This window comes from Misgurnus anguillicaudatus, chromosome 7 (genome assembly GCF_027580225.2).
Source record: "Misgurnus anguillicaudatus chromosome 7, ASM2758022v2, whole genome shotgun sequence".
Taxonomy (NCBI): Eukaryota; Metazoa; Chordata; class Actinopteri; order Cypriniformes; family Cobitidae; genus Misgurnus; species Misgurnus anguillicaudatus.
This window is the reverse complement of record NC_073343.2, coordinates 24,270,403-24,289,044: the sequence shown is the minus strand read 5'-3', so window position 1 is coordinate 24,289,044 and position 18,642 is coordinate 24,270,403. Positions and strand designations below refer to the sequence as shown.

The 18,642-nt window shown below is 37.6% G+C and overlaps 1 protein-coding gene and 1 long non-coding RNA gene across 2 annotated transcripts; both read left to right on the top strand.

Annotated features, from left to right (window-relative positions):
* Positions 1-527: 527 nt before the first annotated feature.
* On the top strand, positions 528-10,995 carry LOC141365354 (UMP-CMP kinase 2, mitochondrial-like). Its single transcript, XM_073869625.1, has 5 exons — positions 528-1,254; positions 2,107-2,221; positions 3,915-4,116; positions 4,597-4,830; positions 10,157-10,995. Exons 1-5 carry the CDS (start codon positions 676-678, stop codon positions 10,275-10,277), a joined length of 1,251 nt encoding a protein of 416 aa, XP_073725726.1. The 5' UTR covers positions 528-675; the 3' UTR covers positions 10,278-10,995.
* A 31-nt stretch (positions 10,996-11,026) lies between these two features.
* LOC141365355 (uncharacterized) lies at positions 11,027-13,457 on the top strand. The gene is made up of 2 exons (XR_012370564.1): positions 11,027-11,450; positions 11,794-13,457. It is a non-coding gene; the product is annotated as an uncharacterized lncRNA (long non-coding RNA).
* The last annotated feature ends 5,185 nt before the right edge of the window (positions 13,458-18,642 follow it).

The window sequence follows — 18,642 nt, the reverse complement described above, 5'->3', positions numbered from 1 at the left end:
ACATAGGCAAAATAAATGCCCCCCCCCCAATTATATTATAGTTATATATAACTTTGATGTCATGTCCCATCTGGGATAAACGGGAAAACGGTGCATTAATTCTGCTAAAGCATGCGTTGCTTGATTCTACGTAGCCTACTAAATGTCCGAAAGGAAAAAATAGTAACAGATGGTGACGATTCATTAATTTCCTTTGTTTTGATTACATGATGAAGATGTATGCTTCAAACTGTCCTCAAACAAACATCTGTAGCTAAAAATTACCGATCGCGTGTTAGGGAGCAAAAACCAGTCGGTAAACCCCTTGAACTTTAGCTCATGCAGAATGCGCATATTCAGGAACATATGATATATAGCCTATTATCTCATTGACTGGGATAACCTTTGACATGCACGCATAGGGACGTGTCTAGATTGTCCATGCAAAAATCCAGCCTGGCAACGTCTTATGTAATTATTGTCTATTGGATATTGGAACCTAAGAGGAAATGAGACCTAACTTGTGAACTTGTTATCGTGCGTTCATTGTAAACTGGTTGTTATGATAGTTTTTTCAAGCTCTTTCTTGTTTGGCGCGTCAGTGACTCGGTACTCCTACTTTCGTTTTCCCATCTAGTTTCGTTTCTCTCTAAACCGACAGTGGAGTCTTTATATAGCCTACTGTTAAGCACAACAATGTTGTCAAGAGCAATGTTTCGCTTTGGACAGTTGTGTCCGCGCGTGTTTGGTGTCGAGTTTGATTCGCGCACCGAACCGCTCTACTACACATTGAGCTCTAGTCCCCAGGCTCTGCACCGGGATCATCAGAGGTTTTTTAACGATTATGGGAAACTCTACTCGCTATACATCCACTCCGATAACCGGATTCAGAAAGCGCAAACTCACGCAGAAATTAAGAGCAAACTGTCTGAAAAATTTGCACGATTTTGCGATGTCTTTGAGACAACTGCGTTTATTCCGGATGTTAATGACAGCGTCGTTAAAGGATTTTGCATTCGTGAGAAATCCACCACAGGCATTTCGAAGGAAATATTAAAGACATTTTATCAGAATGAATCGGTATGTTTGTTTTCATACAAACGCGAGGGGCAGTACTGCTGGCAGGAGGCGTGGTCACATGTCAAGCAAGCGGAGAAGGCGGAGAGACAGTACATCACGCCCGCATCATCACCGGTTTATCATCCATCAACACTGGCCATCAGGAACTCCGATGTCTTTTATTGTATGGATGAAGCCTATAAGGTTCTTCAGGAGGTACGTATTTAAAACAAATAGGATGAGACTAAACTTGTAGAAACATGTGGAAAGCATTAAAGTGGACCTATCATGAAAATCTGACTTTGCTAAAGTGCTAAAATTGGGTCCCCAGTGCTTCTATCAACCTAAAAAACGTGTTAAAGAACAACCCATTAACTTAGTTTTGGTAAACAATTCGCTGCAAGCATGTAAAAAAATAGGTCATTGAAATTTGGCTCCTCTTGTGATGTCAGAAGGGGATAAAACTGCCCCTTAATCTGCACTATCCAACCACTGCCATTTAGTGCAGAGATCAGCTCATTTGCATTTAACAGGACACACCCAAAATGGCACAATTTGCTCACACTTACAAAGTGGCAATTTTAGCATGTTATAATAAATCATCTATATGGAATTTTGAGCTAAAATTTCACATATGTACTCTGGGACACCAAAGTCCTACTAGAAAGTGTCCCCAAAACATACCACATAAATAAATCTCATGGTAATAAATCTAATGGTTTAAATGGTAAACTTGTAAAAACCCAGCTAAGTCAAATTTCAGTCATTAGTCAGTTTTCTAAAACCTGTCTACGTAAATCACATTATGTGAAAATATAAAATTTTTCTTTAATATATTCATATCTTAATATATTATATAATATATTAATATATTTTTAATATTGACTGTATCACAATTGTAAGAAAAAACATTAGAATGTCAATAGTTGTTTTCAGATGGGACATAAATTCATATTATGTTACACTGGTGCTATTCAGTTACTGTTGCACAGGTTATGGTTAATTTAATCTATTCAGTAGTCTATCTGATACAGTATAAGAAAATACTTCTTTCTCTGCCCATCTTAGTGTAGCGACATTTTACCTGAGTCAAAGGCCGTGCTGCAGATAGTGGATGAACAGGTGGAGTCCTGCAGAAAAGATGGTTTTCCTGTCACTGTGATCGAAGGACTGGATGCTACAGGTTAATACAGAGACACCAACATATTTGCTGTACTATATGGGGGCGGTTTCCTGGACAGGGTTTAGATTAATCCAGTACTAGTCCCTCAATTGTAGTAGGACATTTAAATAGTTTTTACACACAAAAAAACTTAGCAAAAAGCAATACTGGTGTGCATCTTGAGACATAATAATGGCACTGATATGTCAGTAGTAAATTAAAGGATTAGTCCATTTTCTTAAAAAAAAATCCAGATAATTTACTCATCACCATGTCATCCAAAATGTTGATGTCTTTCTTTGTTCAGTCGAGAGGAAATTAAGTTTTTTGAGGATTTTTTCATTTTAATGGACTTAAATGGACCCCAACACGTAACAGTTTTAATGCAGTTTAAAATTGAAGTTTCATCAGAGTTTCAAAGGACTCTAAACGATTCCAAACGAGGCATAAGGGTCATGTGAATGCCTAATTGTCATTTTTGACAAGAAAAATAAAAAATATGCACTTTTAAACCACAACTTCTCGGCTCTCTCCGGTCCTGTGACGCGCCAGCGCGACCTCACGTAATTGCATAATGACGTCGAAAGGTCACGTGTTACAAATATGAAATGCACATTTGCGGACCTTTTTAAAAAATAAACTGACATAATTTTTTATTTTTTTTTATTTAATCATTAGACATACAACAATGTCGGAATGGCCCTATTTCGCCACACTTGAAAACAGTGGGGCGTTGTTTCGCATTCGTCATTCGTGACCTCTTGACGTGATGACGCTTTGTGTGAGGTCGCGCCGGCGCACCACAGGACCGGAGACAGACGAGAAGCCGCGGTCTAAAAGTGCATACTTTTTATTTTTCTTGTGAACAATAAAAATTGTTTCGCTAGATAAGATCATTACGCCTCGTTTGGGATTGTTTAGAGTCCTTTAAAACTGCATTAAAACTGTTACGTGTTGGGGTCCATTAATGTCCATTAAAATGAGAAAAATCCTGGAATGTTTTTCTCAAAAAACATAATTTCTTCTCGACTGAACAAAGAAAGACATCAACATTTTGGATGACATGGTGGTGAGTAAATTATCTGGATTTATTTTAAGAAAAATTGACTTTAAAGCAGGTCAAACATGCATTTTAGTCTGGGACTAGAGTAAGGCCTGTCCATGAAACCACCCCTAAATGCTTTATTATATACCACATTAGTTCTGCAGCATATAGTACATTCTCAGAAAAAAAGGTACAAAAGATGCAACTGGGACATTATCTTTTATAAAGGTACCGGTACCTCATTACTTCAACTTCATTTATTTATAGCACATTTAAGAACTTCGTGAGAAGAAGTGCTTTACAAATTAAAATTCCATATAGGTACTCAAAAAAGATACACATAAAAAGATATACAATAAAAAATATACACATAACCAGCATACACAAAAGACCACATAATAAAAGATTCCCATATGAGCCTCTAAGGTACCAATGTGTACCTTTGATTTACCAATATTCTCCTTTTAGGTACAAAATACTTTTTAAAAAAGGTACTGCGCCAGTGACAACTTCTGTACCTTCTTGTACTATTTTTCTGAAAGTACACACTATATAAACACTTTATGCATGGCACACATTGTTATAAGTGTATTTCAAACAAATTCTGTCCAACTTTAACACTACCATATAGTTTAGTGAAGGACTCTCCATCCATATCTTCTGAACCAGGTAAAACTACCCTCACAGAAGCCCTGCGGGAATCTCTGAATGCCACATTGCTGAAATCTCCTCCCCAGTGCCTGGCTCCATTCAGACAGCGCTTTGACTCAGAACCACCCCTCATCCGCAGGGCCTTTTATGCTCTGGGGAACTACATCACTGCGGCTCATGTGGGAAAAGAGTCCTTGAGAGCTCCTGTCATAGTTGATAGGTAAAGCCACAGATACACTCACATGATCTATCTAGTACTTGTACACTACAACATGCTGAAGAATGTACTGTAGCTGGTATTTGTATTTATGCTGGATTTGCAGTAATGTTGTATAGTAATCCAAAATGCAGTGAGATGCACTGACATGACTTTGAATAATCCTGAGCATGTATGAAAATGAATGTTCATACGGGTTAGTTTTTTGAAATTTAAACAAAGCTTTCCATTGATATATGGTTTCTTAGGATATGATGATATTTGGCAACTATTTGAAAATAAAAAAATTATAATCTAAAAATAAAGTTTATTATATATGTACGGTAGGAAATTTACAAAATATCTTAATGGAACATGAGCTTTACATAATTTCTACCAATATATACCCGTGCGACTTAAGCTGGTTTCGTGGTCTATGGCCACGTATGAGGAGAAGAAATGGGAGTTGAACCCTTTTGAGACTGCTTTATTCATCTCTGATAGGTACTGGCACAGCACAGCAGCGTATGCTATAGCCACAGCTGTCAGTGGGAGGGTGGAAAACCTCCCTAGACCAGGCTCAGAACTCTACCAGTGGCCAGACGACCTCCTCCGGCCAAACCTGGTGCTTCTACTTACTGTCAATCCTGAGGAAAGGCTGAGACGACTGAGGGACAGGGGACAGGACAAGACTATTGAGGAGACAGAGCTTGAGGTCAACCAACTGTTCAGACTTAAGTAGGTTAAAATGTGTTTTGCAAGTTTATATTAATTTAAAGGAAAACACCACCGTTTTTCAATATTTTACATGTTCTTACCTCAACTTAGACGAATTAATACATACCTATCTTTTTTCAATGCGTGCACTTAATCTTTGTATACCATGTCGTGAATTTATTAGCATTTAGCCTAGCCCCATTCATTCCTATGGCTCCAAACAGGGATGAATGTAAAAGCCACCAAACACTTCCATGTTTTCCCTATTTAAAGACTGTTACATGAGAAGTCACATGAGTAAGGGGCCAGTCACACCAAAAGCGTTTATGGCAGTTGCAGGCACCTTTTTTGAATGATATTCTATGGGCAGGGCACGTTTGGGCGCTGTTTATGCGCGCCGAGCGCCTTGCGGTTTTTTGCCGCCTGCCGCGCACGCGTTTTTGAAGGAGCGCTGAGAGCGGAGAAGCGCCTGATGTCATTCGTGTCTTTCCATTGTCCAATCGAATGAGGGGAGAGGTGGGTCTTACGTTGTGGTGAGGGAAGTTTACAATTGCTTTGAAGAAGCGGACTCCACTCGCTCACTCTCTTTAACGTGTTTGTGCACCTCTCACCCCCAAACAAGGTCAGAGCAAGCGTCCTCTTTTTAAAGTTTCTGCTAATAAGACAGTTAACAGCAAAAGAGCGCTCACGCTTCAATATTTGATTGACAAGACAGCTGACTCGGTGGTTGCTTAGCAATATGAAAAGCCGCGTCGCACTGCTCTTTTTTTAAAAAAGGCAGTGCGTCGCGCCTTGCGTTTGCAAGCGTTTAAAGCACTTTTGGTGTGACTGGCCCCTAAGTATGGTGGGACAAAATAAAACCTTGGTTTGGAGCCACAGTAATGAATAGGGCCATGCCAAATCCCAACAACCTCAAGAAGGGCTGCACAAAGATCAATAGTGCACGCATTGAAAAAAATAGGTATGTATTATTTCATCTAAGTTGAGGTAAGAACATAGTAAAATATTGAAAAACGGTAGTGCTTTCCCTCAAAATGTACAAATTAAAGGCATGTACCTACCCATTTGCTCCATAACAAGACCCCAAACATGCAACGAAAGCACCATCCGACCTTGACTTCTGTGGCATTTAGGCATTACATATATATATATTTTTAAAGTAAAGCTCTTCTATACCTTCACTGTAAATTGCTTTGGGTGAAAGTGTCTGCCAAATGTGTAAAAGTAAAAGAGGTATATCGAAGCATTGTTCACAGAGATTTACAAGAACTGGTTTCGCAGTCATGGCTTATGCCTATGCCAGAATGAAATATGAAGTGTCTTAACCAAAAACAACTTGCTTTGACATTTCTTAAAATACATGTGTCATCATTTTGCCTCAAGATGCACACTGATAAAAGTTTTTCGAAGTCACATTTATAAAAGCCACTGAAATGTCCTAGGCCTGGTTCCACAGACAATGCTTTGCTAAAGCCAGGACTAGGCCTTTGTTAAATAAAGACATTTAAACATTTTTTATAAACAAAAATATGTTAGGTGTATATCTTACAGTTTTTTTCTCAGTCGCTTTGGTACATTTCTCGAATCATCCTTGACATGCATTTCGCAAAACAATTCGTACAAATAGCAAAACACCATGAATTACCTGCAAAAGACAATCTCTTGCTCAAAGTCCTTAGTTCATGTCTCAAAGTAAATATATATGTGTCAACAGGGCCGGCGCCAGACCATAACTAACAGGGGGGCACTCGGCTTCCAACGGGGGGCACGCAATAGCAACAATAACTTGCAAAAACAAGACATTAAAACAACAAATACAGCAAGCACACACTCATACAACTAGTACAGACTGTCAGCTCATTTCCCGTATAAAGTGCAAAAGACCACAAACTATGCGCAAAACTATTGAACTTCGACCGCGGCTCGCGCTTGGCTCGACGCAACAACAAACCGCCCTCGCGCGGCGCAAGCCTTTGGAATGAATGGGTTTCATAGCGCAGCGCACACCGCGTTCTAGCTTTAAAAAAGCCGCTTTACCATAATCACGTCGTAATGCTGTTAACGGTCTATAGCCACACTTCACATCTAAGCTTACGTAATTTAAAACAACGCTAACTTACCTTTAAAATAGCTGAAGACGGCGTGTAAGAACATTAAACTTCCTTAAAACAGTGTCCTGTAGATTGTAAATTCCACCTCGACCTCTAATCTCTGAGTTTGAGCCAGTCTGTGTTTGCATGAAGATGAAGCAGGCGGTGCTGGTTCGTTCTAAATGTTCTAATATCCATTTTACACGATCCATAAAATGCCGCGAAAAAACACGTTGCTAGTATCAAGTAACAAATATGCTAAAGACGTAAGACGGGTGAGACGCGGCAATACATCCAATCAGAGAAACTGGTCTATTTTAATTAAAGAAAATTTAATTAAAAAAAAATATTTTCCTCATTTGATTACATGACAAGTCATGGAACATACAAGGTTTAATTTATTTTAATTATTCTTGATATATATTAAAGTAATAAAAAACTTTGTAGGGGGGGCACAACAACCTGTTCGGGGGGGCCCTGCCCGCGAATGCCCCCCCTTGACGCCGGCCCTGTGTGTCAACGAACATGTCAGTGCCATCAGAATTACAAGTCCTTGTGTCGTTGTGATGTGGATGAGAATTTGTGGCCCAGCAGACAGGAACGTCAGGAGTAATTCCTACAGCACTGCATGTACAGTATTCCCTAAGGAGATTGTCCTATGTTCACATTTCTACTTTTTTGTGCTATGCAGTGCTATCTTTTCCTTTCTGTATTGCAATGACATGGCCTGTCAACAAATTACAGTACAAACAGTAGAAGTGTAAATGTGAATCTTGTCCAGTCTCGCAACCAAACTCCCACATAATTGTCATCAAAACTTTAGCTATAGTTTACATCGGAACATCCCTCCAGAGTAAACTGTTATATTGACAACACGACTAAGCAATTTGACTGTCTTATCTGTACACATGAATATTTTCTCTTTCGATGCAGCGTGGAAAGAATATTTTAGATTGTCTTATCCAGCCTCTGCAGGCATATGCTGTGATGTCATTACATGCCACATCCATGCCAACCAGAAGGGTCATCTGTGTATGTGGCTGGCGATCATATGGGTGATTCTCACGAAAACTTGGTTTTAAAAATGTCAAGCATGAAAATGTAAAAATTGCTTAAATTTACTTTTTTTCCCACCAGACATTGAAAAACAAAGTCTGGAGTAAATGGGAACATTAATTTAAAAACCTTTACTTATCATTTAACACTTTTTGTAACATAATTTAAAAAATTTGTCCTAAAAAATCTCATTACCGCAACAGTCAGAAAACATCAACACTGACATATTTTCAAAATGACATGACAAACTTGAAAGAACATAATTTGGAGATTCTGCACATGCATTTAAAATCAAAGTATTATGCTTCTATTAATTTAATAAGCATCTGTTGCGGTAATGATTGATAATCAAAATGTCGTGTAAGCATTCTGACAAGACAATATTTCAAATTAACTGTAAAAAAAATGATCTTACCTGGTAGCCATCTTGATGTAACTGGTCCATGTGCTTGGTCACTCAAAATCAAACTTTATTAAAATTCTGTATGTGTGCTTAAACTGTTCTCAAAAAGTGTTGAGGAGGATGAGAACATCAGGCATGGACACATCATTTTCCTAATTTTTCTTCATTATTATTATACATGAATATTCAGTAAATATTTTTTCTGTCATCTAAAGTAGTCTAGCAAAACATCCATTTATTTTTTTCTTAATATTTTTGTGTTAATTTGATTAAATTACAACATAACGCATGTTCAAACACAGCCGGACACATTGCGGTAATGAGAATTTCAGCAGAAAATGAGATAAAATTTACAATTACAAATTCTTATGTTGAAATCACACATTGTGCAAGGTAAAATACAGTATTGTGTTAATTCTGATGCTTTTTAATGTTACTATATTACACATTTTAAAGCTAAAATCATTACTGCCGTGGTGTTTCAATGGTTTCGTGAGAATCACCCATTATACTTTTCATCTCCATGCTGAGAAAAATACCTCAGTGGGGTTAAGGAATAGAGAGTTAGTGAGAGGATCAAACCATGTTGGAGGGATAGAAACTAACATTGCCCCAAACTATCACGTACTTTGGCAAGTCATCTCCAATTTGACCCCTCTGTTGTTCAGAGATGAGATCCCAGTGGAGAGTGTCTAAAAAGGTGTCAATTTACCAATTCAGGACAGATTTAGGAAAAAGTCTAATGAGAATGTGTAGAAATATGCTATATGACTATTCAACAGAGACCCACTATAATACATTTTGATCAACATGACATAAACAAATGATAATGTAGGAAACAGCAGAGAATTACATAATCGTTTGCATGGATGTACCAAGCATTTGCAACTTCCTCAAAGAAATGAGAAACTGCTTTTTTGATGTGCACAAGTGACACAATAATGTTTTTAATGATGAATTAAACAGGTAGTTTTGAGAATTTCAAATCTGATCTGAGAAATGTACCAAAGCGACTGAGAAAAACTGTTAAGACAAATCAATGGCACTGGCATATTTTAAGATACGTACTTGCGAGACACCTCAAACATGTGTTTTAGTCTAGAAAAAAACCTGAAAAACAAAACAAAAAACTTTTGTTTAAATGTAGCTTAAATAAATTGATTGAAACCACTTACCTTAATAAAATGAGTAAATTGAATGAATCATTTTTTGAGTGTAAGCCTTATAATTTACCTAATGCATAATCCTGGCTTAATCTTAACAGTTTTTAAACTGGGCCTAAGTGGGGTGAATGCTTAAATACTCTCTAAAATTATTGGGTTGTTTCAAACCATGCACTGGAAAAAATTATTAATTCAATGTACTCAATTTTTTAAGGTAAGTGGTTGCAATCAATTTATTTAAGCTATCTAAACAAAAGTGTATTATTTGCTTTTTTTGTTTAAATATAGCTTTAATAAATTGATTGCAACCACTTACCTTAAAAAATTTGAGTTAATTGAAAGAATAATTTTTTTATAATTACTATGCTGAATTGAAACAACTTAGTTTTTGGAATGTAATATGTTTTTCATTGAAATACCAAAAAATAAAGTTAAAAACTATAAACTATACAGTATTCAAAACATAAATGTTTACTGAATAAATTGGGTTGCCAGGCATATTCAGAGGGAGCATAAACAAAACAACATACTTCATTGTTCCTTATTGCTTCATTATACTTAAAAACGCTGGTATAAGAAATGTAAGGTGTCACTCAAATAAAAAATAAACATGACATGATGCTTTTTGATTTCAGGGTGGAGGAAGCTTACAAGAGAATCCAGAATCCTTCCTGCATCATCGTGGACGCAAGTCCCTCTCCACAACAAGTGCTACGACAAGTGCAACAGTTAATCAGGAACAATTGTCACTTTTAAACAACAAGGTCATCAACAAGCAATGCAATTCCTCTACAAAACACTAGATGGTAGTATAATGTTATGATTCAGCCCTGATCCCACTGTAGGGTCTCAGTCAGCTGAGCCTGTTGATTGAAAGAGAGGTTGGTGGCAAGCAGCCAGCATATATTTTCGGGCTCGTATCTGGACATGTCAGAACATATTCCCTGTCCCACAGAGCTTTAGCAATGAAAAACACGAGAGGAAAAGTTTTTGGGGGTGCCGTAGCTGGATGTCAGCTCTCATAGGTGGGGTGAAAGCATTCTGAATTATTCCCACTGAAACACAGGAACTGAACTAAAGACGTTTGAGAATTCATCAATCACCTCAATTAGATTTAAACACAAGAACTTATTGTTGGTCAGCTCTCTGTTCACCCCTATAGGAGATAGAAACAGGGGAGTTTATGGGGATATTAAAAGCAATAGATCTGATCTAGACAATTTAAAGGTTGTTTGATTTGTGGCTGTTTCTTTTGGACACGGACTCTGGTCATTAATTAAGAGTGACATGTTTAGTTAAAGAAACACTTTAAGTACAATATGCCATTATATTCAATTCAAGAGTTCTAATACATGATTCTTTTTATTGCACTGAAATAGTTTATTTATACAATTTTAAATATTGGTGTTATTTAATCATCTATATCCACAATGAGTTTTATTTAATCGGGTCATTTAAATATTAAAAAAATCTTTAAATCTGAAAATAAATACAATTATATTTAATTTTCATGTCGGCTTTACTGAGCTTCTTTCACAAAGTTATTGTACTGCCCTAAAATTTAAAGTGCTGAAGAAATGCTATTTTTTTTCTTTTGTGGAGCTTAGTTGACAGCTTTAGAGACTATACACGAAAATGTAACTTTTAAAATTCTTCCTTTAATTATAAACCCCTTAAAAGTTTGTAAACATTGCAACGTCTCCGGGTGGGCGGGGCTTAGCTGGAGGCAAAAAGCAATGCTGACAAGCGTAAGCTAGCACGCTTTAAGGGGGATTTATTAAACATGGATGTAGAAGAAGGTTTGGAACTGTCTGAATATGTACAGTCACTGATTCTGCGGGACCGTGACAGATATTTTTGTAAATTACCCCACCCCTAATTTTAACCAGGTTTTAGATATATCCTATACAACATATGATTTACTTTCGGGTAGTTGTAGGGTGGCCATTCGTGCCAGTTCCGCCGGACACGTCCCAAACATGTTTTCGGAACATGTTCGTTCTCCGGAAGTCGCGTTGGTTGCCCGCATAAGTCATCGAGGTTCTCACATTTTAGTTAAAATACATTAGAAAATTAATGTTTATTTCTTTTAAGACATACAATCATTGTAGTTTCATTCTTACCTTGAAATGTAACGGTTGGTTTTCTAAAATTAAACCCGAAATATTAAACATTGATGACGTATGCGGTCGACCAACGCGACTTCCGGAGAACGAACCCGAAAACATGTTCAGGACGTGTCCGGCGGAACTGGCACGAATGGCCACCCTAGGTAGTTGGGGAATTTTGTCAAGGCTTATTTATATTGTCTTATGTAACAAATCGCTAGGATAACTATGATTAGCAATGTGGATTATTTTAAGAGACCATTCAAAGGATGGCACACACATCTATTGCTGTATGTTTGTTTAACATTTAAGCTAGCTAGTGCGCTAAAGGTTGGCAACTTTATACCAAAGACTTGTTGATTTGTTCTAGACACACCAGTAAATATGCAAAGATTATTTGACCTGATATGAAGTGTGCACTGCAAACATGAGTGTTATTTATGATCGTCTCTCCATCTAGTCTGTACGCCGTATTGCATTCAACCGCAATTGTCTTCTTGATTTGTGTGAAGGAATGTCTGCCGGGATCCGGTAAAACTTTAGTTTTGAACCAAAAGTGCTGTTCCTTCTATTCTGGCAGCCAAAAACACAACAAAACGTCATTTTGAAGTCAAAACCTCAAACTTTTAGCGAGCCTGCTATAATGCTGCGTTTACACCAGCCACTGTAGAGGCGTCAAAATCGCGTCTACCGCATCTAGTTTGCTGCTTGAACATTTTGAATGCATTCGCGTGTCTAGAGCGAAGTAGACGCGCAGAAAAAGCAAGCATTTGGAAATCCGCCAAAGTTCAAATTTTTAAACTCGGGCGTCAGCCACAAATTCGCGTCAAACGCGAAATGCACAAAAAGAACCATTCGCTCGTACCGCGCCAGAGGCTCAATTCGCGACATTCACAATGAGGTGGAATCGCGTCTACTGCGCCACGCCAAACGCCTCAATCGCACCGCAAGACCTCCAGACGCGCATCAACGCTTCTTCACATTGACTTAACATTGAAATCACGCACGGTTGACGCCTCTACCGTGGCTGGTGTAAACGCAGCATAAGTTCTTCAATATGTTTTGCCTCCAGCTAGAGCGTAGGCGTTTAAGGGGTCTTTACAAACAGCCAACTCGGATTTAGGATATTTCTCACCTCAAAATTTCTGAATTAAGTAACATTAAAAGTATTTAGTAACATTAATACATTAAAGGGACAGTTCATCCAAAAAGTGAAATTCTGTCATAATTTTCTCCCTCTTGTGTTACCGATCCGAAGCACCCATAGTATTCATTTTTCCTACTTTAGTAGTCAATGGTGATTCTGATCGGTTTGGTTACAAACACTTTTCAAACCATGTAATTGTGTTCAGCAGAAATTTATAAAGGTTTGTAACAACATGAGAATGCGTAAATGATGAAAGAATTTTCATTTTTGGGTGAACTATCCTTTTAAATTTACTAATACTGTAGTTTAGTTGCATAAAAACATTCAAAGTGTTTAGTAACATTAAATACGCCGTTCCAGACATGATTTCTGGGTTGAGATCGGAAATATCCTAATTCCGAGTTGTCAGGAATGCAGAATAATGCTTCCTTCATGTGCTATCGGAGTTATCGTAAAAATACAGGTTTCTAGGTAAAAATTGCACATGAATGCCCTCTGATGTCATGTTTACCTTTGAGAAGTTATTTTGATACCCAAATCAAAAGATGGGCGAGCCCTAAACTGTAAAAAAAAGACAGTTGGGAGAAGAATGTCTGCTGTGTTTAGTGTTTATCTGTAAGAGCTTCATTGCCTTGTCTTGTTGTTAAAGTAGTGTTTAAATAACATTTTCACGTAAGTGAACCTGGCGTCCTCCAATCCTTCCAACAACAAAGCACCTTAACACAACAAGCTCATAATCATATCTTCAAAAGTGGGAGTTATCAAATTTCTGCTAGCATGTGAAGGCGGCTTAAGTACCTCTGCACAAGTGCCACGCCCTCCACCCGTCCACGCATGCATAGTCATGCGCTAACAATACTGCACTTACCCCGTAATTCATTTACATGGCAAGCGCTGCATTCACCCAGTGATAGCAAGATTAATTAATGGTTTTAGTAATTATGAGCTCAGTGAGGATGTGGGCCGGAAAAGACGGAATGACCCGTCTCCCACACCCTGATGCCTCAGCAGTGGGGAGAAGAGACTGGGGTAAATTCATATGGCAATTAATGGTCTCCGGTAGATCACTGTCAGATGGCTTTCCACACCACTGCGCAATTACACCCCCCCAACCAATTATTCAGACGCTTGCTGTAGATGCAATTATTTGTTTATTTTCTAACATTTAACTGCCTATTTTGCATATAAGCTTGTCAGGGGTTATTATTAATGCTTTGCGACGCACCTAAAGCATGAAATAGCATATTTACATGTCCTGTGTGGGAAGCGTAATGGTCTTTGATATTTCTACGATTTAACCGGTTTGAGATAAATTTTGCACATTTTCTTGTCCACAGGGGTCCCCGATGGTTATACCGTCAGATTGATCAATTTTCCATCTATTTGCGGTTGCTTTCTGAAGGAATTACTTTATATATATTCTGTTGCTGGATGATTTCCTTGAATTTTTATAAATTAGGTTCAGTCATATATTAAGCTAAAATGTACTTGAGTATAAAATACTGTCTGTGGACAAAATGTACAGTTAGTCCCGTATATATATGGCACTAATACTTTCACTGACTGTAATATTCTACACTGTAAAAAAATTCCATAGAAATTTCAATGTTATTGCAGCTGGGTTGCCGGTAATTTACCGTAGATTTACATTTATGTTATTTACTGGCAAGAGTTTGTTCAAAGTTAAATAAATTTTAAATATTAACAAGTCTTTATCTTTACAGAATAAAACTACACAATAACAGCCTCATGCAAAGCATTCTGGGAATCAGAAATCATCATCAACCTTTTTCTGTTTTTTTGCTTCAGATTTTGTTTCCCAGAATGTTTTGCTTGGTGCTGCTTTTTTAGTTTTACTCTGTAAAGACAAAGACTTGTAAATGTTTAATGTTCATTTAACTTTGAACAAACTCTTGCCTGTAAATAACATAAATGTAAATCTATGGTAAATTACCGGCAACCCAGCTGCAATTTCTACGGAAATTTTTACAGTGTAGTCTTCTGTACACTGTAAAAAAAACTGTAAAAAACTGTAAAATTCCGGCAGCTGGGGTGCCGCAAAAAATACAGTAAGTAACGGTCACAATAAATTACAGAAATTTTCCGTGATACAAAAATACAGTTTTTTTGTCATTTTAAATTAAAGTGTATTATATGACATAGACAGAATGAACATATGAAGAGCTCAGATGCAAAAGCCACTAATTGCCACCTCCATCAATGAGATATTACCTGAATGCTCTCGGCTGGTATTATACGTCCGTTAAGTACCTTTGCTTAAAGTCTGCTTAATCCAGGCCTCATGCCATTCAAAAATATCACTTTGTTGGCAGAATCCATTAAACGCCAAGTTGGACAATTCGACCATGACTTACATTCAAACTTGGATCCATTATGAGTACTTGGACCCCTTGTGAGTACTTGGATCTGAATACAACATGTATCACAGCACCCCCAACATGTGTTGTTCAGTTTCTTCATTTTTACATTATGGTTTTCATTTTTTGCATCTTTAGTGATTTTGCAACTGTTTACTGTTATGTCCAAAGATGGAGGTTTTTGTCCAAAAGACAGTCAAATTGTCAAATTGTTAAAGGGACATTCCACTTTTTCGAAAATATGCTAATTTTCCAGCTCCCCTAGAGTTAAACATTTGATTCTTACTGTTTTGGAAACCATTTAGCTGATCTCCAGGTGTGGCGCTACCACTAAGCTTAGCACAATCCATTGAATCTGATTAGACCATTAGCATCGCGCTCAAAAATAACCAAAGAGTTTCGATATTTTTCCTATTTGGAACTTGACTGTGGTTACATCGTGTGATAAGACCGAAGGAAAATTTTAAGTTGTGACTCTTATTCTGGTGTAATAATCAAGGACTTTGCTTCTGTAACAGGCATAGTGATATTACGCACTGCCCGAAAATAGTCCCCTTGGTTACTTTGATAGCAGGGGGAATATTTTCAGGCAGTGCGTAATATAGAGTACAGTTCCTAGCCATCGCAGCTTTTAATTTTCCGTCGACCTTAGTACACGATGTTACTACAGAAGAGTCGAGTTTTAAATAGAAAAAATATCGAAACTCTTTGGTTATTTTTGAGCGCGATGCTAATGGTCTAATCAGATTCAATGGATTGCGCTAAGCTATGCTAAAAGTGATAGTGCCAGACCCAGAGATCAGCTGAATGGATTCCAAAAAGGTACAAATCAAATGTTTAACTCTAGGGGAGTTGGAAAATGAGCATATTTTCAAAAAAAGTGGAATGTCCCTTTAAAGCCCCCTTAACCTAAAATGCACTTTTAAATGTGTTCTATCAGAAAATGAGTCACCAGTGCGTGTGCAGAAACATCCTGTTATTATACAAATTCATCTCTTCTTCTTTGTCTAACCTCCTGTAAACCGCAACAGTCACACAAAACAGGCCGTTGGAGATCCCCTATCAATGTGATGTCACATTGATTAAGCCCCAACCATAACCACTCACAGACTCCGCCGTATGAGTGCGTAGATCAATCTTCTGCCAGAGACACGTGTGATGTAGTCCAAAGCACATGTGTAAGGGCTCGCCGCTTTACTCCCTACTTTCCATATGGGGCGGGAAACAGAAGCTTTCTTTGCATTTAAAGAGACACACAAAAACAGCACGTTTTCATTGCAGCCACAAATGGCCATGTTCAACATCGTATAAAGATCTGTGGTGGATTTTGAGCTGAAACTTTACAGACACATTCTGTGGATACTAGAGACTATTTTAATATTGCTGAAAACACCTAGATTAGGGGCCCTTTAAATACCAATGAAATGACATTTGTGAAAATAATGCATTTTAGTTACTGACTAATAACCTTTTTTGCCCATTAAATTGAAATTACTGAACCTACACATAAGAGCCTGATAAAAAATGCTAATTTACAAGAAAACATGTCAGACGCATATAGAGGGTTTTGCCTATCCTACAGACACATTAAATATATCATTCACTATATATTGGACCCACTATAAATATATTATTCATAACATAGAAAGTGTGCTTGAAGATGCCAAGTTTTAATAAACTACAACAAACCATGCTTCACATAGGCTACGCATATTTAAAACCCATACAAGCAAATCTAAACGCCAACCTTAATTTTTTATTTCACTCTAAAGTATTTATGCAATGGTTTATATTTAAATCCATTCATTTAGCAGACTCTTCAGTCCAATGCAGATTGAATATGCAGAACGGTACCACACGAGATCTATACAGTAATCAAAAATTAAACAAAGCCGAATGCGTTGACCCATCAACCTTTAAATATACATGTGATATATTAAATCACATGTGCATTTCAAATACTGAAAATCAGGTCAGGGTCCAGAAGGTTTGTGTAGAGGGGAAAGGTAAGCCACCGTCTTCCTCAGCAGGCCCCACAATCTACATCAGCCACTTCAATATTTCATTAGCACAACAAAGAACAAGATAGAGAAAACCCTCTCTGCAATAATTAAAGATCCAGCGGGGATGGAGCTGCACAGCAGTCTGTGGTCCCCCCGTCTAAGTAATAGATCAAATGAAAGCTGTCCCTATGAACATGAATAATGAGTGAAGCTTGGTAAGGGGGTTGGGGTGGTATATGAGGGTGGGCTGGTTTGGGATCTAGAGACTTGGCACTGACACCCTTCTTCTACGGGCCTACTGAAACTGCCAGTTGCAAAGAAAGTCTGAAGCTATAGAAGCATATAGAATACTATGGATGGAGAAGAAAGTGAGGGAGTAAGTATGTTTTGTTGGCATAAGAAAAATTGCAACGAGATGTTATCTAAAGTTTGAATATAAATAAAGTAAGGGTGCACCTACTTTATGATTGATTCTTATGAAAGAAATTTTAATGACAGTTAAGCTGTTTCCAATTTCTATTCTCATTGATTACTGTATTACAGTAGCTTACTGTATTACAGTTATATACTGTAATCCATAGTTTTGGCCATGCAACAGTGCTGTATTTTTACCCATATGTGTTCCTGAAATTCTTCATGAGATTCACCTATAAAACCTTTTGAGTCATCCTTGTTGATATAGATGAGTGCCCGATAAAATACCGCTTTTACAATGCACAAACATCCTGCATTTATGGGTATCCGTATAAAAAGCGCCAAGAAGACTGTAAACATATATAAACAGATGCAAGGGAAAATGAGCTGAACGTTCATGCCACAATTTCTCAAAATTGGGATGAAATTGCGATCGGTGTTCCTGACAGCAGATAGAGGAGCTACTCCAGGAATTGTTAAATATTTAAACACGCTGCGAGATCTCATTAAAATCCGTACAAGCGCAGCCCACACCAAAAGTCCCATCAGCGTCTAGTCATTTTGTATACTAGTCATAACTCAGTGAAGTTTGACACAGCACTTATTATCTAAAGCTTCCTTGTCACACTAAGAGCATCATATATCATCATTTTCGGTGAAATGAATCAGCCTTTGACTGAGATTCATAAAATTTTTGGATTGATTCGCTCCGCTTGAATTCTGACAGCCGAAGGCAGGCAAACAAAAAAAATGTATTGAGGGGAGAAAAGAAAGTGTGAAAAAAAAACACGACAGCTTGAAACACAAAAACAGTGGTGTCTTCTACCAAAATCTTGCCAATTAATTCTTTGTATTGCTAGTCTTACACTATTTTTAGCTGTGCTGCCCATATAAATTGATTTCCTGTGGTGAGCTTGAATTTTTGCACTCCTTAAGTTTTTACATATCGTCCTTTCTCGTACCCTTAGGAATAAATCAAAGAACACTGCTGAGTTGCTACACAGTATTTTTACACATGAAAATAGTTTATTTTTGTCTTAATGTAGGCTTTAATGGTGAGGCATGCTTTAA